The sequence below is a fragment of the Arvicola amphibius genome, chromosome 5 (genome assembly GCF_903992535.2).
Source record: "Arvicola amphibius chromosome 5, mArvAmp1.2, whole genome shotgun sequence".
Taxonomy (NCBI): Eukaryota; Metazoa; Chordata; class Mammalia; order Rodentia; family Cricetidae; genus Arvicola; species Arvicola amphibius.
In genome coordinates this window covers 1,743,118-1,765,395 of record NC_052051.1, presented here as the reverse complement: position 1 = coordinate 1,765,395, position 22,278 = coordinate 1,743,118, and the positions used below count along the sequence as shown (strand labels likewise).

Genomic DNA, 22,278 nt, shown 5'->3' with positions numbered 1-22,278 from the left:
ACCTCTCACCCTGTGCCACTGGCCAGCCTGTGAGTGCTGGCGGCTCTGGACCTGGAGCCGGGGCCCAGGGCCTTCCGTCTGTGCAACAAAGTGTCCGTGGCTCAGAAAGAGAACCAGTGAAGGACCATGGCTTGACTGGGGGGCGGCGGAGAGCAAAAGGCCCTGGGAAGCAGCATGTGGGCGGACAAGCATCGAGAGGTGGAGCCTGGAAGCCAAGCATGGCGTCAGCCTTGGCAGCACCTCCAATCCCACCCAAGCCTGGCCTGACCAGCCTTACCTATTCCTGCGAGATGGGGAAACACCCACAAACTGCAGGTAACTGGGCAGGGGCCCCCCAAACTGGTATGAATCCTGAATAGTCCCGGGGAGCCAGGGTGGTGTACAGGCAAGGTCTTGGCTGGGTTGGCGGCTGCGGCGGGAGACCTAGGGCACAGAGCACACCATGGCGCAGGGGCCCGTGTTTGTTGTATTTTTTTTTTTTTTTTGAGACAGGGTTTCTCAGTAGCTATGGAGCCAGTCCTGGACCTTGCTCTGTAGACCAGGCTGACCTTGAGCTCACAGAGATCTGCCTGCCTCTGCCTCCCAAGTGCTGGGATTAAAGGTGTGTGCCACCACCCCCTGTAGCCAACCTCCCAGTTCCCCTAGCCCTGCCCACACTCACCTTCTGAGCCGTGGCCCTTGAGGTCCGGACGAGTTGGGCTGGTGTACAGCCTATGCTCACGTTGACACTGCCTGTGTTCTGCTGTAGGTCAAACACACGCTGTGGCCCCCGAAGTCTGTGGGGGGGCAGGCGGGTACCTGTCAGTAACTGGCATGGGGGGTTCAGCTGGGACAGACCTCCTCCCGACACCAACCAGCTCACCGCTGCACAAACACATTGCTGATGCAGCCACTGAAGTTGTAGGAGGTACCAGACTTAGGCAGGCCTCCCAGGAGAAGCGGTGGTTCCTCAGGCTGCAGTTGGAGTGTGGCAAGTGTTCCCTGGTAGGGGTCTACCTTTTGTAGCTGGTCGTCCACAAACAGATTGACCCTGAGGAGAAGGCAGTGTTCCCACCCTGGCACATTCTTCTTGAAGGGCCGGCCTCACCCAGACCCTCCTGTAGAACATGCTGGCACCCTTTCCCTCTTTGCCTGAAGCAGGGCTTACTGTGTGCTATTGGTATAGAAGGCAACATAGTGGGGGGCACCATCGGCGAAGACCCCTTGAGTTTTCACCGCTGTTTTCTTAAACTGGAGTGTCAAATGGCCCTCATCCAGGGATACCTGGTATGACCCATCCTAGGGACAGAGGCAAGGTCAAGTTGGCTAGGCCTGGAGTCCAGACTCATTCCTTCCAACCCCCACAGGCCCAGACCATGGCTGTGGTACAAGCGAGTTGCCGTCAGCTCACCGGGGAGACACGATAGTAGAGCAGGCTGTTCTCCTGTGTGCCACGGAAGCCAAAGCCAGAGTAGATGTTGCCAGTGATGGGCACCACATCGGGAAGTGCCAGGGCCAGGTAGCCATGGCCGTGGAAAGTCATGGCACGGCCCACTAGCAAGTCGGTGGTGCAACCGAAGCTGATGCCCGTGGTGTTCAACCGTTTGAGGTCCACGTACTTGCCCAGGGCCTTGATGCCTTTGATGCAGCCGCGGATAGACCCTCCCGAGGGAAAGAGCTTCTGGAGGCTGCAGGGCAGTCAGATCTTGAGTGGCCGCCCTGCTGGCACTGGGACCCCCACACGCCCCAGGGCCCATGCTCACCTTGGGGGCAGCTGCTCAGGTGGCACCCCTCCCAGGTAGTAGGCATCCGCCATCTCCAGCGTGTTGTCCTGCTCCACGCTGAACACGGTGGCCCTCTCCACACGTACCAGCACACGCTTGCGGCTGCTAGCCAGCAGGAACACCTGGATCTGCAGGGAAGGGGCAGCGGGCTTCAGGAAAGCCAAGCCCCTGCTGGTCCTCCTAGCCCCAGGCCCCTTGCCTTACCGCCTTGCTGGCTGCTGTCAGGGGTTGAGGGGGCTGCAGTGGGGTGGCACTCTCCAGGCCTGAGCCAAAGTCATAAAGGAGCACCAGGGTGCCGTCCTGCACTGCCAGACACAGGAACTGGCTCTGCAGGAACAGGGCAGAGCCGGGGATCAGCTCAGATGCACTGGGAGGGGGCAGGGCAGGGCAGAGCCAGCATGAGGGAGGAGGTGGGGCACAGGGTCAGCCTTGCCTCTTGCTTGAGGAAAAAGATGATCCCATTGTAGGACACGAGCCGCAGCTCCTGGTCAAAGCGCTTTGTGTGGCTGGACTGCTTTTCAAAGCTGATGCGGGCGAAGCCGCTGCCATCCAGGTAGGAGCCATCCGTGAGCCACGGGTCACCAGTGGCCTTGGAGCTGCACATTAGAGGCTTCGGGTCAGTGGGGGAGGGGGAGGGGGCGAGTGGAGACACAGGGTGCTGGGCCTTTCCTACCGGGCACAAGGCTTATCCACTGCAGTGTCCAGCTTGAAGGTCTGCTCAAAATTGTAGAGACTGACCACCTCCTCATTCAACGTGTCCATCTCAATGCAACCCAGGTAGCCAGGAAGTCGGAGGGGTTCAGGGGGCTGTGGGTAAAGGTGCATGCTTAGGGTACCACCTTCCTACTTGGTAGAGACCAGTGGACACTCAAGACTGCAAGAGGATGGGCTTTCTCCCACCAGCTCAAGACAGACAGGACTCGGCACACTCTAGGACTACCCAGAGGCTGAGCCAGGCTCACCGTGAAGTTGCTGGGATATCCTCCCACATAGAAGACAAAGTCATCAGGCTGTAGGCTCAGCAGCCCCTCCAACCCTGGGGCCACCGTGTCCCCCTTGATCTCCTGAACCGTGTGCCTCTCCACCGTGACAGACATGTGGCCAAACTGGAGCGTCCTAGGAGCAGAGGTGAGGGGTGAGAAACAGACAGGGGACTCTGAACCACAAGTGTCTAACCCTGTCTTCAAAGTATCTGTACCTGTCAATGCTGATGGCGGCAAACTGCTCCCCAATGTTCTCATCGATGCTCAGAGTTGTGGGGCCGGCCTCACTGAGCCTGTACACCCAGTGCACCTTCTGATTACGCAGAGACACACCCATGTAGTCCCCAGTGGCCTGCAGTGGCAGCCAGAAAACTCCATTAGGATGGGGACCAAGCACCACCCATTTCTAACTTCCAGTCCACTATGGCCCATCCCCTGCTCCGGCTTGGCTGGTACCTGGCGGCTGCCCATATACAGAACAAAGCGGTCCCCAGTGTTCTTGCCTGGCGCAGGCGCAGGCACCGGGCTCTGGAGGTAGAACTTGAGAGCCGTGTAGGCAGCAAGGTCAGCGAGGTCACGTGGGGCACGCAGCTGCACCCCTGAACGCCCATTGAACTTCATCGACACCTTGACCTGGAACGTAGCAGATGAGTTTATTGTCCAGCCTCCCGGGTCCCATTGTTCCTACATCCAGTCCTGAGGTCAGAAGCTACCCACCTTGTTGGCAGCACCCCGGGCTTGGGCGATGAGCTTGCGCACACGGCCGATGTTGGCAGACAAGGCCAGGCTGGCATTATGCACTCCACGGTTCTCCAGTCGGCTCAGTTTGGCCAACAGCTGTGGCAGTGTCTTCTCTAGAGTGGACACTGCAGGAAAGGTAGGCTGAGAGCCTCGTCTCCCACAGCCTGGCCCCCTGGGGGACAAGGGCCTCCGGCTCACCTGAACTGCTTGCATCACGTTCCACCTGGCCCAGGTCCTGGCCTCGCAGGCCCCCCAGCTGGCTCTGCCATCGCTCCACGTTCTTCTGCATGCTCTGAAGCTGGGACTGCACATGGGTGGCTGTGTCCAGGGCTTCGGTAGCCACAGCCTTGGCATGAGCGATCTTCTGACTGGTCTCACCTGCAGCAGATGGAGGCCATGCCCAGCAAGGGCCAACTTTGTGTTTCTAGACCCCACCTAGGATGGCCACCCTAGATGCTCACCCCATGGGTAGCATAAACTCCATACCTGCATCTTAATACATTCAGAATTTACCCAGACACCTTTCTTGGTCTTGCCGCCCTCCCAACTGGGGACCACCATCAATTCCTAAGTCTTGCCCAGGTTTTGAGGTTTGTACCCAAGTGTGCCTGGGACATTTTGGTGGTCGTGGGTAAGTCTAGACAACTAGGTCAGACCATGCTGTTGTCTGTTCTGAGCCCTCTTGGAGAGGGAGCCAAATGAACCCCACTCTGACCTCTATGGTCACGGATCAACTGGCCTTTTCTAGGAATGGCCTTCTCCTGAGCCAACAGGACATGCTCCTGCATCCTCGGTACCCTAGCCACTGCTGCTCGCCCCGTGCCATCACCACTGTCCAGCACTCTGGTGACCTGTGCCTCACACCAGAGGCACAACCCCAGAGTAGACCTTAGCATAGGCACCTCCTCAGATGCACTGACCACAGCAGTGACCACTGGTGTGAATGTGCCCACTCTCACAAGGCACTACGGTCACAAAGGAGCAATGGGCAAGAGCAGAGATAAGCCACACACCCGTGTCCATGGCCAGCATGGCTTGTGCCTCCTGGATCTGGGCTGCCAGCTGGTCCTTCCTGGCCCGGACGTCAAGTAGCTGGATCCCGGCAGCTTGTAGGCGACCCTGAGCTGTGAAGGAGGAGGCAGCCTCAGTGACACGGAGTCCCACCCAGAGATGGACAGAGAACAAAGACAGAGGCCTTGAACTTCATCCTTCTCTTGGCTGCGGTCCCTTGACATACCACTAAGACAGGTAGACATTATCATCATCCCTGCCCCCTGGGGTAGAACCATCCCAAAGCTACATGGCCGTGTCCCAGAGGTCAGTGTACCCCCAAGGATCTGAGAACTCACCGACACCCAGCCTCTCCCGGTGCCCAAGGACGGTATCCTCCAACAGGCTGCTGTTGGCTAAGAGCTGTCTGGCTTGGGCTGCTAGGCCCCGCTGGACCACAGTCTGCAGAAGATCAGGAGCTATTTACACAGGGCTGTTCCCACCACTGGGGCAGGGGAGCAGGGCTCCTGCGAGCCACAGGTGCTCAGGGCTCACCTCCCATGTGCGGCTGGCCTGCTGCAGAGCCTGGCCCGCGGCGCCTTCGGCAGCCTCCACAGCCTGCAGGATGCTGCTATAGGCATTGGAGGCCTCCACGGCCCTCTGAATGAAGCGGTCCTGATTGATGCCCTGGATGATGCTGTGGGGTAGGAGGATTATGGTCCATGAGGATGGGGGTGCTGGAGATCACAGCCTGGCTGGCCACATCTCAGGGGTCTGTGTCTAACCCCTTTAGATCTGCTCCTTTCTGCCAAAATTTGGGCCCCAAACTTTCCATGAGGTTATAGAAAGCCTGGATCCTTCTGGAATAATGGTCCCCCCCCCCCCCTCCAGGAGCCCTCCCAGGCCAGTCACCCTACTTAGGGTCAAGTGCACCCATGGGCACCCAGACTGCACCCTGGGGGTGCCACACACCCAGATAGGTTGATCGCCAGCTGATTTAGCTTCTGAGCGTGGGCCTCAGCAGCCTCCACCAAGTCCACCTTGCTGCTGGCCGGGGAGAAGGCCTGCATCTTCTTCAGTAAGGGTGTCCAGGCTCCGTCCAGACTGGCCGCCAGGTGCTCTAGGTCCTGAGGTGGGGGATGGGCTTTATCACCCTCCTAATTTGGGACCCCAGGACCAGATGGAGCTCTGCATACAACCGAAAAGCTGGGAGGGAACTGGCCAGGAATGAGTGAGATGGTGGGGCTGTACTTACCTCCTTAGCCTGGTCCATGCCCTGCAGAAGCTCGGAAACACGGCCCAAGATGAGGCTAGCAGCCTGAAGAGTGGCCTTTAGGGTGGCATTGTCCTGGGACAGCTCTTGTTTCCATTGCTGGGGACAAGATTTTAGGAGAGTGGGAATAAATGATGTAATGGGGCCCAAAGTGTCACGTGGGAAGGGAACGGGAGAGCAGGGGGAGGGAAGAGAACAAGGGAGGGAAGGAGGGGGGAGGAGAGTGGGGGGAGGGAAGAGCAAACGAGGGAAGTATGGGGAGGGAAGAACAGGGGAAGGGGAGCGCAGGGGAGGGGAGGACAGGAGGGAGGGGAGTAGGGGGAGGGGAGAACAGGAAGGAGGGGAAAGCCAAGGGAAGAGGGCAATGAGAGGAGGGAAGGGGTCAAGGGTAGGAGAGAGAGCAAAGAGAAGGGGGGATAGGAGGGCAGAGGGCAGAGAGCAGATGGAGGATGGGATTGGGGGGCATGGCTGATAGGTGGAAAGGACAAAGTAGATGAGCAGAGATGTAGAGAGGGTAGGAGGCAGGGAGAGGACAGAGAACGGGAAGAGAATTGATAGAAAGCCAGGGCATCTAGAAGACAGGCCTGGAGAGGAGGAGGCAGGGAGAGGGGCAAGAAGCAGGTACACATACTAGGGCTTCTTTCAGCCGCTCCTGGTTGCGGCTGTTGAGTTCATCAGCCTCCCGGGTGGTATTGACGGCGTGGTTCAGGGCCTCACGGAGGTCCATGAGGCCAGCCTCGTACTGGGCCAGCTGGTCTCGAATGTGTGTGGCCAGCAACTGGTTCTCCTCCCAGAAGTTGGTCAGCTGCTCCTGCACACGAACCATCACTGGCCAACACCAGAGTAGGAAGGGGGTCAGTCTGGTACCTAGACCCCTTTCACGCACCCCAGCCTCTACCCAGTCCCCACCCAGTCCACCCTAACATGACTTGGCCCCACTCACGCCTTTGGGCTTCTGCCAGTTCAGCCTCCGCCACTGCCCGTGGGGCCCCCAGGTCCCGAGTCCGCATATCCCAGAGTAGCCGCTCCACTTCAGCCAGTGCCCAGCGCAGCTGCTCACCAGACGGTGTAGAGGCATTGCCCGGGGACACTTGGCCCATACGAGACGCCAGCTCTGCAGGGAGAGGATGGTCAGGGCCTGGGGGTGGTTTCCACTCATCCACTTCTAGGTCTGAGACCCGTCAGGGCACTTGGGCAGGTTACCAGCACATATCCCGACAGCACATTAGAGGCTCCTAGAGGACACACCCCTCTGCCTCTATTTCCTATACCCATTTCCTTCTGCGATCCTGACATGCTGGGTTAGCCCACTCCCAGGCCTTCCCTAAGCAGAAAGTTCAGTTTTCTTCCAATCCTTTGGCTGTGCCAGATCCTGTCCCACGCTTGGGAGCCCCAGTTTGTTCTCAGTCCCTGGACTGTTTGCCACTTAGGTTTGCAAGTATTCCCAGTGGAGCTGGGTGAGGGTCAGTCCAGCACTAAGGCAGCCAGCCCCCTGCCCAGGGGATAAACAGACAGGACCCAGCCAGCTCAAGGGGAGACTCCCAGGAAGTCCTGCCCCCCGCCCACACATCAGTCAGTCCTACCGCTCAGGGCACGGTCCACAGCACGCACAGTCTCCAGCAATGTCTGTGCCCGGTCCAGCGTGGCCTCTGTGTTGACCTTCAGCTGGCCTGCCCGGTCCTGGGCCCCTGTGGCCTGTGGGGACAGTTTTCCTCAGCTGCAGTGTTTGTGGGTACAAGTACGGTAAAAAGGGTGGCCCTGGAGTCAGGGGGAATGGCTGAGAGAACTGGGAGGAGGTGGGTTTGGCGGGGGTGCTAGGCATGAGGGCTTCCCAAGGAAAGGGCTGGGGGCGGAGTTCCCGGGTCTTGCCTGACTGCCCAGCCGCTCAACATCCTGCTGCAGGCTTGAACTCTGCTGTTCTAGAGTCTGTAGCTGCTGTGCTGTCTGGTGGCGGGGTCCCAGTGGGCTCCGGAGCTTGCTCTGTTGGGGGCGAGAAGTAAGTACCACGAGGCCAGCTGGAGGAAGCAGGGAAGGCAGGTGGGCACGAAATACCTGCAGGTCAGCAATGGAGGTATTCAACCTGTGCAGCCTGGCCCAGGCTGCAGAGCTAGCATTGATGCCCTGCAGCTGCTCACGGATGGCAGGGAGGAGGGCGCCAGCTTTCTCAAGGTCATCCAGAAGCAGGACCACACAGTGGTCACACACTGCGGGCAGAGGGGAGCAGACACTGAGGATACGGCTTAGCCAGGGATTAGAGGACCAACCCAAGAACGGGTCAGCGATGTAAGAGGCCATCACCAGGGTTATGGGTAATGGGGCGACCGGGTCAGGGCAGGAATTGATCAGGAAAATGGGGTCAGCATGGGGTCAGGTGACAGGCACAGCAGGTTGACACAGGAGACCCAGTCATGGCAGTTAGGTCAAAATCACAGGGGAAGAGGTCAGCAAGGGCATTTCGGGGACAGGCGAAGACCCTCATCTGGTCAGGAGGAAGCTGGCCTTGGGGGCTATGGAGCACTCTATTGGAGAAAATCCTGGCAGCGAGGCCTGCTGAAGGGGCAGTGGCCAGTTTCAGAGCAACACCCCCAATTTAGGAGCAAAAGAGTGGCTATCAGGTTAAGCATGGACTCATGATAATCCCTCGGGACATGGAGATGGACAGTTGGGGTCCCTCTGGGGTGCTGAGGTTACTTCAGACAGGGAAGGAACACCGGTTCGTGACAGGCCTGAGCACCCCCTACAAACAGGGAGGACAGAAAGAGTGGGACAGGCGCAGTGAGGGCGTACCTTCACAGTGTACGCCATGGTCCCCGGGCCCGCCTGGCACAGGCACCTGGTGCTGCTGGCTGCAGGTGTCACACCGTTCCCCACTAAGCCCTGGGGGACAGGTGCAGTGGCCCGTGTGTGGGTCACAGTGGCCTTGTGGACACTGGCAGCCTGCGGCAGGAGGGGTAGGTAGATTAGCTGTAGGGGTCCAAGGATGCCTGCCCCTCCACCCACCCCTACCACACTCCTGTACTCACGCCTGCAACCCTTCTCCGGGTGCCCCCAGTAGCCAGGGGCACACTCGCGGCACTGGGGCCCCGTGGTCCCTGGCTGGCAATGGCACTGACCGCTCTGAGGGTGGCACTCAGAGCCCTTGGCGGTTGGTCCACAGGCACAAGGGTGGCAGCCCTGGCACTGCTCAAAGCCGAAGTGTCCTTCCTGTAACACACCCTGCGGTCAATGGCCTGCCCAGCCCTTGGCACCCGGCGTCCTCCAGTGTGGGAAACAGGCTGTCTCAGCCTCCCCAGGTCCATTGCTTATTCCTCCAGAGGCCGGGCCTCCCCTCAGTACGGTCTGGCCCCTCCCTGGAGCCTGCCCCAGCCTCAGGCCTGCTCCCAGGCCTACCAGACAGCGGTCACAGCGTCGTCCAGTCACGCCTGCCTTGCACAGGCAGCGCCCACTCTGGGGATCACAGGCTTCTGTCCCGCACAGGGAACAGTCACACCCTGCAGAAAGTGGGGGCTATGGTCACTGCGCTGTCCCCATTCCAGTCCCTCCAAACCTAGCCCCTTACTTCCTACAGCTTTTCCCATGATTTGGTCCAGGCCTCTTGGTCCTGTTTGGCCTCTTCCCTGCAGCCTTGCCATGAAGAGGACAAGGCAAGAATAGGGTCTGGCCATGAAGCTGGCCACCAAGAAGGATCTGACCATGCAGGGAAGGAAGCCTGGTCACACCGGCACAGAACCTGTCCTTAGGGTGCATCCAAAATCCCACTCAGTGCTTACGGGTACAGTTGCCGGGCAACAAAGCATTGCCATAAAAGCCAGGGGCACAGCTTTCGCAGCGGGGCCCCGTGGTGTGACGAAGGCAGCCGCGACAAGTGCCTGTCAGGGGGTCACAGTCACTGAAGATCATGTTGGGGTCTCCATTGCCACTGCAGTCACAGGGCTGACAGGAGCTGCCCAGCACCAGAGGGTTTCCGAAAAAGCCAGGCGCACAGCTAGGAGTGGGTGACAGAGAAAAGGGGCAGTCAGGATCCGGTGGCCCCACTCAGGGTGCCCGAGGGTCTTGTACAAAGTCACCCTGCCTAATTACCGCTCACAGGAGGCTCCGGCATAGCCTGGCCTGCAGAGGCACTGGGTTCGGCCATTTCGTAAGACGCAGCCATCGGCAAAGCTGCAAGAACGAGACAAAGCAGTCGCTACACAGGGACACCTCTCCATCAGGGGCACACACCCGGCGCTGGGGTTCACCCACTGGGTTGACCCCAGCTGCTCTGGGGCTGCAGAAGGGACACGTGCCGCTTACTTGTTGGAGGGCACCGCCAAGGGGCAAGGGCAGCTCACACAGGGCGCCGCAGGGTCGTCGGGATTAGCCCTCACAAAGCCGGCCACGCAGCGCTCACACTGGTCCCCTTCTGTGTTGTGCTGGCAGCTCTGGGGCACAGTGGAAAGTCAGTGCTGAAAGCAGAGACACATCCCCACCCCGCCCCCACCGCCCTAAGTCAGCTGGTACCCTGGGTCTGGAACCAAGGTCCTCCTTGGCTGGCCAGGCTTGGCAGTACTCACCACACAGGTGCCAGAGCCAGGAAGGCAGCGGTCCGAGTGACCATGACACTGACAAGGGACACATCGGCCCAGGAAGAGACCTTTGATGTCCCTGTAATAGCCAGGGGCACATTCCTGGGGGAAGCAAGTAGGACGTTAGCTATTGGGGGGGCGGGGGGGATGTGATGCCAGTCCCAGGGCTAGGTAGACCAGACATGATGTGAGAGTACCCTCTGTGTGTTGCTTGTATTGATTAATGAATAAAGAAACTGCCTTGGCATGATAGGGCAGAACTTAGGTCGGCGGAGAAGACAGAACTGAATTCTGGGAGGAAGAAAGCAGAGTCGGAGATATGCCCATGGAGCCACCAGAGACAGACGCTGGGAATTTTACCCAGTAAGCCACTGCCACGTGGCAATATACAGATTAATAGAAATGGGTTAAATTAATATGTAAGAGTTAGCCAATAAGAAGTTAGAACTAACAGGCCAAACAGTGATTTAATTAATACAGTTCTTGTGTGATTATTTCGGGACTAAGCTAACTGGGCAGCCAAGACGAACAAGCGGCCCACTCCCTGCAACGCAGACAGGCAGCTCACAGGTCAGCCCCTGGGGACCTTTATGCACCAGCAGGGGCTGCAGGGATACTACACCATGGATTACAGGGTCTAGGAGTTCTGTCTGGCTGTTGGGGCTCTGGACCTGTGGACACACTGCCAAATGGTGATGGCACAGCTCTGGAATGACTAGGCTGGGTGGCTGGTGACCAGCACTGCTTCTTTCTGTCCCAAACCTATCTGCCTAGTGGTGGTCAATCACAACCCTTCCCCAGGAAATCATGGTAGAATACCCAGTGTCACAGGCAGAGACACCAGTGAGAGAAGGAATGGTGGCGAGCTGGGAAGCCGGGTGGATAGGGGTAATGGCTGTGGGGGATGGGTGACAGCTGCTGTGTATGGAGGGGCAGACAGTGATGAATGGTAGGGTCACAGGTGACGACGGAACAGTGGACTGAACAAGCAGGCTGGCGGGGTACGGAGAGGAAGATGCGTGTGGGCGGAGATGGGACAGAGCTGGCAGAAGTAGGCTCGGGAAGGACCCACGGCGGTGGGCACCTTCATGGCCAAGCAGCCACCCTGACCACTTTTTACCTGGCATGAGTCCCCACGGTAGTTAGCAGGGCACATACACAGCTCCACATTGCTGGCTGGAGGCCCCCTACCAGCCTCGCTTGCCACCTCCAGCGCTACTCGACGCAGGGACACAGTGGCGGAGGTCTGGGAGAAGAGGGCACGGATCTGCAGCTGCTCCAGGCCAGCCAGCACCATCATAAGTTCTTCACGGGACACCGGGTTGTGAGTCTCCAGGTGCCGGAAGTTCCCCTATGGAGCGGAGATACGACCTCAGCTGGGGCAGAGCACGAGGGAACTCCAGCAGCCACCCGTGAGGGAAACGACAAAGCTAATTCCAGGGATAGTAAGAATTTATATACGCAGAGAAAATAGCTTTTAGAAGAAAAAAAAACCATAAATGGGTCCTTTCTGACATCAGAAAGAGATAAGTATTCTTACAGGACATATACAAAATCTGAACAAACACGAGAACCTGAGAAACTTGAAGACATCAAGAATCTACTCAACAAAGGACATTTTAAAAAAAGAAACAACTACAGTGATGTGAGATTCCCCTCTGTACACTGTGAATACCATTGGTTAATAAAGAAGCTCCTTTGGGCCTATTGCAGCGCAGAATAGGGCAAGGCGGGAATTCCAAGCAGAGGAGGAGAGAGTAGGTGGGGTCAGAGAGAAGCCATGTGGCCACAACCGCATGGCAATACACAGATGAATAGAAATGAGTTCATTTAAGATATAAGAGCTAGCCAATAAGAAGTGTGAGCTAATAGGCCAAGCAGTGTTTTAATGAATACAGTTTTTGTGTGGTTATTTCGGGTCTGGGCAGCCAGGGAACGAAAGAGCAGCTTCAGCCCACACTACAGGGCCAGGAGACAGCTCAGTGAGTAACAACAGGTTGTCTGCCCTCAGCCTGACATGCACTCGATCCCCGGAACTCGCATGGTGGGAGACGAGAACCAACCCTTTTAAGTTGTCCTCTGATTCCACACGCATGCTGTAGCATGCTTACATGGGTATGCACGTGCATACACACACACACACACACACACACATAAATAAAATGTGATAACCTAAAAAAGATCAAGCTACAAACTGGAAGGCAGCTTTGATGGCGTCTAGAGTGAAGCTCTCTAAAAAGTAAGAAAGATCAAGCCAGGCAGACACAGAGGAGCAGCTCCCAGAGTGGGCCAGAGGTCAAGGAGCCCCAGGGCCTCCCAGCTACTATGTTCAGGGGTCTTCAAACCAGAGCTGCCCCACTCAGGGGTGATCAGAAAGGAGTCCGCTGTCTCCCACTCCTGGGCTGTCCTCCATCGTGGGGAACAAAGACCACGGGGCCCTGACCAGCTCACCTCTACCAGCTGCAGATGTCCGCGGTGAATGTGGCCGGGTGAAGGGTGTGCCATCTCCAGGAAGGCGATGCTCATCTGGTTGCCCTGAGAGCCAGACACACGGACCAGGGTCAGGGCTGGCACCGGGGCTGGCCCGCTATCCCAGTCGGATGCACCCACCCCACTCAACCACCTGCAGCACCACGTCCGGCCGGCTCTCGTAGGGAATGAAGACATCGCCACGCTGGGTCTCAGAGTGGAGCTCATAGTGGAGGGTCCCGCCGTAAGATGACACCTGGAGCCAGCACAAAGGGACTGGTCCCCTCTCTCACATCCATTCCCTACAGCGCTCTCCCTCAGCCAGGCACCTCTCCTGCTCCTTTACAACATAGCTTCAGGGTCCCTGGATCTACCCTCATTGGCACCCACTCTTTCCCCAGTAGCCCAGAAAGTACAGCCCCTCAGACCAAAGGCTCCTTCTCACCCTGTCGCCCAGGTAGGAGGCCGGGGCCTGCCAGTATAGCTCTGGGAAACTGTCAGCTATGAGGCGCAGGTCTGCGTGCAGCAGTTCCATCTCGGGCCGCAGCTCATGAGGTACCACCTGCCGATCACTGCTCAACAGCACCCAGCCATCCATGTCCACGAACTGTGAGCACACACATGCGTCACACAGAGCAGACACTTGGCCTTGCTCTGCAATCCAGGCCCCTCGAGGGATTCACATCTCAGTCCCGGGCTGGCAAGATACCTCATGTCGGGCATGGTTAGAGCTCCCACAACGCTCTGTTGCCCCGAAACAGAAGCAGCGGGTACAGCCCTTGGGGTTAGCCGGGTCCAAGGAGAAGGTCCCCAGGCGACACTGGTCACATCTTGAGCCCTGTACGTTCTCCTAAGGTCAGGAGGTCAGGGAACAACGAAGGTCAGTTGGTTGTGTGTCGAGGGCCAGACCACAAATCAATTTTACACATTGCCGTCCCCCCTCCCCCCCCCCCCCCCCCCCCCGCCAAAAGCTTCCAGGAAGCCCCACCGACCCAAAAAGGCTGCTGAGGGCGTTGTCTCCACGGAAACAGATAATACAGGAAGGGGGCCTAGGAAGGTGACTTAAAGTGACCTGGACACAAAACTCTGCTCACCTTGCAGTGGCACTGGCCTGTGATGGGGTCACATACACTATCCACGGTGCCTGCCTCATGGCAGTCACAGGGGTGGCAGCTAGGATGACCATAGAAGCCTGGGGCACAGGTGTCACAGCGACGCCCAGCGACATTGGGTCTGCATCTGCATGTGGATGAAGGCAATGTGGGTCACCCAGAACCCGCAGGATGCAGGTCTCTAGAGCATCTTCCGAGATGCAGAGGAGTGAGTTGCTGGGCACACTCTCCCCACCCGAAATGCCACAAGACAGTGGGGGTACTATCTACACTCACTTGCACTGGCCACTGTCCACGTCACAGGTGGGGTCTGTCAGCTCCTGGACGCCGGGCCCTGAGCAGTTACATTCCTCACAGCCAACCAGGGGGTGGCAACCAAAACTCTGTGGCTGACAGACCAGGCAGTCCGGGGGGATGGTGCGCGGAGGGCATATGCACTGACCCGTGAGCTCGTCGCACAAGCGGGTGCCACAGTCACAGGCTGTCGGGTGGATAACACTGTTGACCCCTCTGGCCCCGCTCAGGCCCCAGGCGCACCCTAGTTCCACCCCTTCCTCATAGCTCTCTGCGCCTCACACAGCTCCTTTGAGCCATTGTCAGGAGCTACTGGCCACCTGCTGCTTCCTAGGACCTTTTAGGAGAGGTGCACAGGCAGGAAGTGACCGGGCCAGTCTGCTAGGCTCCAGAAAGCTCTCTTGATCACCATGCCCCCGGATCCTGGTGCACCCCCATTCCTCAGGAAGTCCTAGGGGTTCAGCACACTGGCTTGATGCTCTGAGCACGGGTTACTCACGTCTGCAGAAGGGGAAGCCCCAGTAGCCGGTGGCGCAGCGGGAGCAGTCACGGCCAATGACGTGGCCCCGGCAGGGACACTGGCCCCCGAAGGGTTCACATGTGGGGCTTGTGGCACCCACCTCGTGGCAACCACAGGGTAGGGCCCCATTGTTGTAGAAGAGAGACAGGGAGGTGGCAGCATTCCGGCAGAACAGAGATGAGCTGCTAGGGCTACATTGAGAGGCAGTGGGGAGGTGAGGCTGGCTCCTGGCCTAACCCCTGCACCCCACACCCCCATTCTGCCCTCCCCCAGCCCACCTGATGTGGTAGCCATGGGTGGCACAGTGGCTGATGAAGTCATAGGATTTGTCCAGGGACTCCTCATGGAGGTAACCAGAGCTGTAGGCGTCCTCAGGGACGACGAGGATGTAGTCCTAAGAAAGGACACCTAAGCACCTTCACGATGGTCTATAAGGGCCTGGCTGGGGGGATGGGAACAGAGCCAGAGGCAGGAACAGGTAATGGGACAGTCTCCTCAAACCAGCTCTGGCCAGGGTATGGCTGCTCTACTCAGGCACTTGGGCTACTCAGGAAGGAAGTGTAACACAGATTGGAGAAATGAAGAGACAAGAAGTCAAGCCTCTGGTGTTGCTCATGTCCTCTCCTCTCTCCTGTTATCCAGGTTCCTCTTCCTTTGGGAAGGTCTCCCCACCAGCTGAGCTTAGTGGTTTAGCTCTCGGGGACCCTCTAGAGCCTCCCATGGCACTAGCGATGGGAGACACCCTGGCAAACAGGTGACACCCTCAGATATGTGACAGGCACGAAGGGAAGACCCCTCTGCAAGTCAGACACCAGCCCGAAGCCTCACCAGCCAGAGCCACCGGCCTTCTGGCACACGCACAGTCACGGTGAGTTCGTTGTCTGTAACATCCAGCATAGTTTGGCCCTCACACAGCACTAGGGTACGGCAGCCGTAACCATGTGGGCAGAAGCTGGCGTTGGCGTGGCCTGGTAGGGGTCAAAATGAGAAAGTCAGGCTCCAATACTGACCACTCTACCTGCATGGCTGCCCTATCCTGGGTGTAGGGCACAGCTGGAGAGATGAGGGGACACAGACAGGGCTGTAGGTGACGACATGTCACAGGTAGAGAGCCTACAGGTGGCCTTTGAGACCAGGCCTCATCCTTTGTGAATCAGCGGTAGCCATACATGACCGCCCCGGGTGCAAGCCACCAGGTCCTCCTGGCACCTTATAAACCAACACTTGTCTCGTCATTTGTGACAGAAATGGAGAGCCCTAATGCGGGGAACAGGTGCGGGGATAAGACTTCTGAGAACGGAGGTAGAGGAGGTGGGGCTGCCACTCACTCAGGGCACTTAGCGGAAAACTGACACCAGTCAGTTTGCTCCCCTGTCAGTGTGGTGCACTCAGCCACTCACCCTGCCAGACGCGGCCACCATTGATGAGGACCTCCACGGGGAAGGTGGGATGGACTGGCTGGTAGCTGTGTAGCAGGAAGGCATAGCGGCCCAGCGTGGGCACCTGGGTGGTGAAGACGACGGTGCCCTGTAGGAAGAGTCTCCAGTGAGTGGCTGGAGCTGGTACTATCTGGTCCTCCTGTTGTCTGGAGCGTCAGCCAAGGCTGGTGGAGGATAGGGACCCGGAGCCCTGCCCCACGCCACGCCTGTCCTTGGAGAGGCTTCCCTCTAGCCTGAGCCCTCACCTGTGGGTGGCGCAGCAGGGTGGGTTCTGCGTTAGGGTCCACGACAGTTGGGGGCCGAGGCTGTGGTCCAGCTGGGGGTGCGCCTGGCGTGAGCACCTGAGACTGGGTCAGAGGGAGGTCGGGAGGCAGCGGCAAGACCTGACAGTCCTTAAGGATGATGGGCTGCGGTGGCTTCGGGAAGCGGGAGGGCAGACAGGCAGCGCTGGAGAGTACCAGCAGTGAGCACACTGATGGCCAATGGGTCCCTGCTGTCTGCCCAAGCCACTCCCAACACCACTACCTGCCAGGGTTGAAGGTGCCATGACTGCTCACACAGAAGACCCGGGGCTCCACGAACTCTGTGCTGAACTCATCCACAGGAACCAAAGTGACACTGTGCTGTAGGCAGAAGGATGATATGTGGCTGTGCTCTGGACAGCTGAGGACAGGAGGCACAGTGGACAGAGAGGGCTGGTCACATAGTTTAGATCTCTGGGGTCCACTGAGCCTAGAGCCCAGTGCTGCGGGATAAGGCTCTTGTAAACTGTAAAGATTTGTCACTTGTATTGGTTTAATGAAATGCTGACTGGCAAGTATAGGCAGGGCAACCAGACTAAGAGAATTCTGGGAAGAGGAAAGGCAGAGAGACACAGTCATCATCCAGACACAGAGGAAGAAAGATGAGAATGCCTCACTGAGAAAAGGTCCCAAGCCACATGGCTAAACATAGACAAGAATTAAGGGTTAATTTAAGTTGTAAGTTGTAAGAGTTAGTTGATAATAAGCCCAAGCTAATAGGTCAAACAGTTTATGTGTTTCTTTGGGACTAAACAGCTATGGGACCAGGCAGAACAGAAACTTCTGTCTATAGCCCAGACTTGGATGCAGACCTGGTAACAGTTTCTAGCTCCCAAGCCTCATAGTACCCTACAATCGATCTACTCTTTCTCCATCCATCCATCTCTATCTTGGGCTCTTTCAGGCTAGAGGTCAAAAACAGGTCCAGATCTTCATAAGCCCCTTCATGAGCAACTAGCAGTAAGCAGGGCCAAACTACAGCGTGCAGTGCCACACCACAGACTCCTGGGACCCAGAGGCTCTGTTCTCTTTTACAGATATTTAAAGCATGCTGTAAGAAGCTGCTCTGGGCTCAAGGGCTCAAGGGGCTTTACCAGGAAGAAGTGCGCCTGCTCAGCCGTCAGACGAATGCTGGCCTCAGAGTCCACGTGGAAGGTGGCCAGGTGATGCTGGGTATCCCGGGCTGGACCCCGACACAGGGAGCTGAGGAGAGGGATAGACCGTAAGTGGGAAGCCCTGGGAAGAGTCCTCCCATCAACCCTGTCCTGCTCTAAGTTTACCTGTACGGACAGGGATGGAGACTGAGCGTCCCGTGTTGGGGGGCTCTCTGAGGTGTGTGCACAGCCACACCCACCTCCTGGTGTGATCCTTCACTGATATATTCTACCACCAGAGCGTATCGGCCTGGCCGAGGCACTGTCATCTCAAGCTGGATGTCCACCTGGAAGAGGGCAGGGTGACCAGAGGCCCAGGGTCCTCACCCTCCCAACAGCTGCCGATAGCTGTTCTGGTGCCCAGGAAGAGCTAAGGGAGTCCCCTTCCCACCAAGTGTCCCATGGGCCATGCATGCCGGCTCCATTATCTTACAACCTTGCCTTGCACCCATGCGGCCACTGAGACAGCCCCTCCTCCAGACCAAGGCCCACGACACCCACCCCTCCACAGACCCTCAGATACCCACATCACTGCCAACGCAGGTGGCCAGGGGTGGATGTGAAGGGCTGAGCTGCTCTGTGGGGCAGGGTCGAGGCAGGCTGTTGTCATGGCGACACAGGGCCTCGGTTCCCGCTGCTGAAGGGAAGCCATCCAGGGGTAGGTGGGCATAGAGGAGACAGCTGGAGAATAGAGATGGAGGTCAGCAGAGGTCAGCACAGGTCCACCCAGGATCCAGCCCCAACCCATCCTGTGGGACCTTACTTCTCTGTGGAGTGCAGGGCCGAGGGCCGGTAGGTACAGGCCTCGGTTACTCGATGCTGGAGGAGAGCGGCCTCGTAGTAGGTGCTCGGTAGTAGGACCACATAGTCCTGGGAGAGATGGGGGTGAGTGCTAAAGGCCCTGGGGCCCAGGTCTTGCCCTCACCCTGCCCTTACCCTGCTGTGGTCCTGGCCTCACCAAGAGTACACCTTCAGCCTCCACCAGCAAGGTCCAGATGCCAGGGTTCAGCACAAAGGGTTCCCCAAAGCCCCTCTGGGGCACAGTGACAAAGGCAGGTTCTGTGCTGGGTGGGAAGGTCACTGGCTGGCTCTGCTCTGTGCCTGAGGTGGGGAGGGTAAGATGACTGGGTTTAGCCCTCAGGCCACCCCCTGACTCCCCTGGTTGTACTTCCCCCATGAAATGCACACCTCCCACAGGGTGGAGGACCAGGATGAAGAGGCCACAGTTTGGGTCCACTACCTGCTCGACTGGAGAGGTGGAATACGGGGTGGAAAAGGGATGGGCAAACAGACTCCACTCACAGTTCACACAGCTGGAAAGCCTGCCCTCTTCACGCACAGACACCCGCCCGTTCACACTCGTCGATCCACGGTTGACGTATCGGAAGACCAGCCAAAAGAGGTCAGGGGAGGTCACGTTCAGCCTGGCCACGATTCTAGGCTGTGGTGGTTTTGAGACAACAGGGTCACTTCTCTGGTCATCGATGCCCTGGCTCCCATGATTACCCTCCCTGCCAGGAGACCCATCTGGTTCCGTTCTTGTACCAGGCCCTGGGCAAGGGCAGCACGGCCCACCTGGATAGGCGTCATGTGCGCATAGCCTCTCCAGCTGAAGTTCTCAAACTCTAGAGGGTTGAAACCAAAGCGCACAGCGTGGCCTTCAGGAGTGGCCGCCTCCTCCAGTTCCAGCCGCATATGGTGCAGGTCCGGCAAGTAGTGGTCCTTCACCGGCCTGCCACAGCACAGGTGTCTGGGTGAGACAGGCACTAGCCCTACACGGCCACCCAGATCTCCAAGGGGTAGCTGCGTACCCTGTGGGGTCCTGAACGTATGGGACACCGTACACGCTGCCTCCCCAGCTCAGGCCCAGCCGGCAGAAGATACTTACTCGCTGCAGGTGGGGCCCTGGGTGTTAGGGCGGCACCTGCAGGCACCTGTCCTTGGTTCACAGCCCTGGCCTAGGGCACCACCAACATCACACCGGCAGCCTGTGTTGAGAAAGAGCAGGGTCACAGGCTGCCTAGACCCTTGACAGCCTTAGGGGTCCCTCTTACAAACCTCCAGGTTAGGACTCATAGGCAGGTTCCTACCCAGTCTCAGTAGAGAAACCAACATCAACCCTTAGATTCTGCTTGAGGGCTGGGGCAAGGGAACTGGGATGGATTAGTGATGTCTGCTACGAGCACAGCATGGAGCAAAAGGCCACACATCAGGACAGGCTGTGGCCAGGAAGCCAGTTGAACATCTGCTGTTGCCAGAGTGAGACGCCTACCTGCCTGACCCACTTGTACCTCCCTGGATTTCCATCTTCCACTGTGCATGGTACAGCACACACAATGTCGGAGGGGCCCACGTGTGAGCACTTACTACGGCAGCCGAAGTAGTCAGCTCGATCCAGGCCGAAGAAGCCATCCTTGCAGGCTGCACAGGTCTGGCCACACACATGAGCCTTACAGAAACACTGCCCATTGCCCTGGGGAGGAACAGGCAGTGAGACTTGGCAGGGCAGAGTCCTGATGGACTGGACCCACAGACCCCAATACCCTGACACCAACTCACCGACTGGCACTCAGTAACTCCACCCAGTGTGCCTCGTGGGTCACAGCTACAGCCTGGGGAGGGCAGAGCAGAAGTGAGAGCCCTGGGGGACAGGAAGGCCTCAGATCGACCCTTCAAACCTTAATCATCTAGGGCAGACTCACGCGTGCAGCCTTCAGGGTTGCTGGGGCTCAGGCCCCAATACCCAGGTTTACAACGATCGCAGCTTGGACCCTCCACGTGAGCCCGACACGTACAAGGAGCCTGTGCCTAAGAGAGAATAAAATTGTGGGACACAGTGGAAGTCAAGGGACAAAGTCCCTCACCTGCCCTTGCTCCACGCTTGGCAGCCACCAGGATGGAAATAAAGGACCCGGAGAAGGGGTAAACATGCCCTGAGTTTGCCACGGACAAGAAGCAAAAGGCAGAAAGCCAGGGTCTCTCTGGGTTTCAGACCCTTAGCCTAATCCTGCACCAAGGGCAATCCTCTGCTCACCTCAGGAAGGGCGGGATTGGCAGGGGCCAGACCAGCAGGATGACAAGAGCCAGCTAGGGAGAGATAACCAAGCTCTGATCACCCCTCAGAGATTGACCAAGGTCAATAGCTTCCCAGCCACATGAACAATCACCTACACACAAATGAACACATGTAACACACACACAGAGCAATCGCATGAATAGCTGGCTGCATGAACGTTTGCAAAGCATGGGCACATACACAGCACATGGAAACGTCACACGTAAACACATATGAACAACCTTAACGACAGCACATGGACACGCTACATGTACAGTACATGTACAGTCAGTGGATGTACAGGGGGACCCCCCAGGAATGGCACGTAGATCACGCAAACGGGGCTGCCCTCTGCTGCACCACCCCCAGCTCACCTTCGCAGTAGGGGAAGTTATAGGCACCCGGCACACACATATCACATCGCAGTCCGGTCACGCGGGGCCGGCAGCTACACTGCCCCGTGGTAGGCTCACAAGTCGCATGCAAGGAACCGTCGGTGGAGCAGTGGCAGGCTGTGGGGTGAAGTCAGTGGGTACAAGGTAGGGCTGAGAACTGCCTACCTCCCCCTCTCCCAAGAAACTTACGGATGCAGTCAGGGAAGCCGTGGAAACCAGGACTGCACTCCTGGCAAGCGGTGCCTGTGTAGCCAGGACGGCAGCGGCACGAACCACCCACTCCACAGTGTTGGTCCAGGGACCCCCGAGGATCACAGGCGCAAGCTATGGGCACACGGGAGGGGTGGGGGTCAGACGCTGATCCTGTGGGGATGGCCTGGGGCTCTCGCTCTAATTCTCTGCTTACCACGACACTCAGGGTAACCATGGTAGCCCGGGAGGCAGCGGTCACAGTGAGGGCCATCAAACCCAGGTCGGCACTGGCAGCGGCCGGCCTCATCACAGCCTTCAGGCAGGGTCCCTGCAGGGCTGCAGCCACACACTGCAGGGTGGGATGCGTTACTGGGGATCCTGACAGAAGCAGGTTGTCACTCAGGTACCCCAACCACCTATGCCCACACGGAGGGACATCACTCACACTGACAGAGAGGGAAGTGGAAGTAGCCAACGGCACAGCGATCACATCTGTCCCCCTCAAAGCCTGTGCGGCATATGCACTGGCCTGACTCTGGGTCACAGAGGCCATTGGCTACCCCAGGGCTGGAACACTGGCAGGCTGCAAAGAGAGGACCAGCTGATCAGTCAGTGCTGAGTTGGTGCAGGGCACCTCAGGAGGGGATGAGGAGGGGGCTGCACACACCTTGGCAGCTAGGGCCATAGAACCCAGGTGCACAGCGCTCACAGTGGGTGCCCTGGAAGTTGGGTTTGCATACACAGCGTCCCAACCGTGGGTCCTTCCGGCAGGCGTTGCCCTGGGTCCCTGCGGCATTGCAATCACAATCTAGGAGGGAGGTGGGAGCAGGAAGTTTAGACACGGATGGAACAGAACCTTCCCACCTGGACAAACAGTTTATCTGCAAAGTCATTCTCACATGTTTATATAGCACAGGTTAGAATCTAAAAAAAGTAAAAGCCCCAAAGCTGGTTCTTTAGGAAAACAATGAACTGAAAAATAAAACATGTGGCTGGGTGTGGTGACATCGCCTTTAATCCCAGCACTCAGG

The 22,278-nt window shown here is 58.0% G+C and overlaps 1 protein-coding gene across 1 annotated transcript in view; it reads right to left on the bottom strand.

Moving 5' to 3' along the window:
• The window catches only part of Lama5 (laminin subunit alpha 5), a 46,628-nt gene that overhangs the window by 1,702 nt on the left and 22,648 nt on the right, over window positions 1-22,278 (bottom strand). The window contains exons 12-73 of the mRNA XM_038331023.1: window positions 21,915-22,055; window positions 21,693-21,830; window positions 21,462-21,596; window positions 21,245-21,379; window positions 21,035-21,172; window positions 20,640-20,692; window positions 20,308-20,413; window positions 20,165-20,217; window positions 19,973-20,078; window positions 19,494-19,593; window positions 19,181-19,337; window positions 18,908-19,046; window positions 18,564-18,706; window positions 18,369-18,475; window positions 18,133-18,286; window positions 17,732-17,892; window positions 17,546-17,654; window positions 16,675-16,772; window positions 16,395-16,596; window positions 16,111-16,237; window positions 15,539-15,678; window positions 14,989-15,104; window positions 14,690-14,901; window positions 14,173-14,377; window positions 13,879-14,023; window positions 13,494-13,634; window positions 13,230-13,391; window positions 12,939-13,040; window positions 12,767-12,850; window positions 11,436-11,666; window positions 10,304-10,417; window positions 10,044-10,171; window positions 9,831-9,911; window positions 9,521-9,735; window positions 9,141-9,241; window positions 8,774-8,954; window positions 8,538-8,687; window positions 7,803-7,954; window positions 7,620-7,730; window positions 7,334-7,445; window positions 6,694-6,864; window positions 6,382-6,578; window positions 5,733-5,849; window positions 5,450-5,604; window positions 5,033-5,174; window positions 4,837-4,939; window positions 4,501-4,611; window positions 3,686-3,865; window positions 3,464-3,612; window positions 3,203-3,379; window positions 2,962-3,098; window positions 2,726-2,879; window positions 2,437-2,570; window positions 2,197-2,359; window positions 1,968-2,090; window positions 1,743-1,891; window positions 1,391-1,667; window positions 1,148-1,278; window positions 863-1,030; window positions 662-776; window positions 278-423; window positions 10-205 (exon numbers count right to left, since the gene is read on the bottom strand). Coding sequence (XP_038186951.1) covers window positions 10-205; window positions 278-423; window positions 662-776; window positions 863-1,030; window positions 1,148-1,278; window positions 1,391-1,667; window positions 1,743-1,891; window positions 1,968-2,090; window positions 2,197-2,359; window positions 2,437-2,570; window positions 2,726-2,879; window positions 2,962-3,098; window positions 3,203-3,379; window positions 3,464-3,612; window positions 3,686-3,865; window positions 4,501-4,611; window positions 4,837-4,939; window positions 5,033-5,174; window positions 5,450-5,604; window positions 5,733-5,849; window positions 6,382-6,578; window positions 6,694-6,864; window positions 7,334-7,445; window positions 7,620-7,730; window positions 7,803-7,954; window positions 8,538-8,687; window positions 8,774-8,954; window positions 9,141-9,241; window positions 9,521-9,735; window positions 9,831-9,911; window positions 10,044-10,171; window positions 10,304-10,417; window positions 11,436-11,666; window positions 12,767-12,850; window positions 12,939-13,040; window positions 13,230-13,391; window positions 13,494-13,634; window positions 13,879-14,023; window positions 14,173-14,377; window positions 14,690-14,901; window positions 14,989-15,104; window positions 15,539-15,678; window positions 16,111-16,237; window positions 16,395-16,596; window positions 16,675-16,772; window positions 17,546-17,654; window positions 17,732-17,892; window positions 18,133-18,286; window positions 18,369-18,475; window positions 18,564-18,706; window positions 18,908-19,046; window positions 19,181-19,337; window positions 19,494-19,593; window positions 19,973-20,078; window positions 20,165-20,217; window positions 20,308-20,413; window positions 20,640-20,692; window positions 21,035-21,172; window positions 21,245-21,379; window positions 21,462-21,596; window positions 21,693-21,830; window positions 21,915-22,055 — 8,780 coding nt within the window. The remainder of the gene's footprint in view (window positions 1-9; window positions 206-277; window positions 424-661; window positions 777-862; window positions 1,031-1,147; window positions 1,279-1,390; window positions 1,668-1,742; window positions 1,892-1,967; window positions 2,091-2,196; window positions 2,360-2,436; window positions 2,571-2,725; window positions 2,880-2,961; window positions 3,099-3,202; window positions 3,380-3,463; window positions 3,613-3,685; window positions 3,866-4,500; window positions 4,612-4,836; window positions 4,940-5,032; window positions 5,175-5,449; window positions 5,605-5,732; window positions 5,850-6,381; window positions 6,579-6,693; window positions 6,865-7,333; window positions 7,446-7,619; window positions 7,731-7,802; window positions 7,955-8,537; window positions 8,688-8,773; window positions 8,955-9,140; window positions 9,242-9,520; window positions 9,736-9,830; window positions 9,912-10,043; window positions 10,172-10,303; window positions 10,418-11,435; window positions 11,667-12,766; window positions 12,851-12,938; window positions 13,041-13,229; window positions 13,392-13,493; window positions 13,635-13,878; window positions 14,024-14,172; window positions 14,378-14,689; window positions 14,902-14,988; window positions 15,105-15,538; window positions 15,679-16,110; window positions 16,238-16,394; window positions 16,597-16,674; window positions 16,773-17,545; window positions 17,655-17,731; window positions 17,893-18,132; window positions 18,287-18,368; window positions 18,476-18,563; window positions 18,707-18,907; window positions 19,047-19,180; window positions 19,338-19,493; window positions 19,594-19,972; window positions 20,079-20,164; window positions 20,218-20,307; window positions 20,414-20,639; window positions 20,693-21,034; window positions 21,173-21,244; window positions 21,380-21,461; window positions 21,597-21,692; window positions 21,831-21,914; window positions 22,056-22,278) is intronic.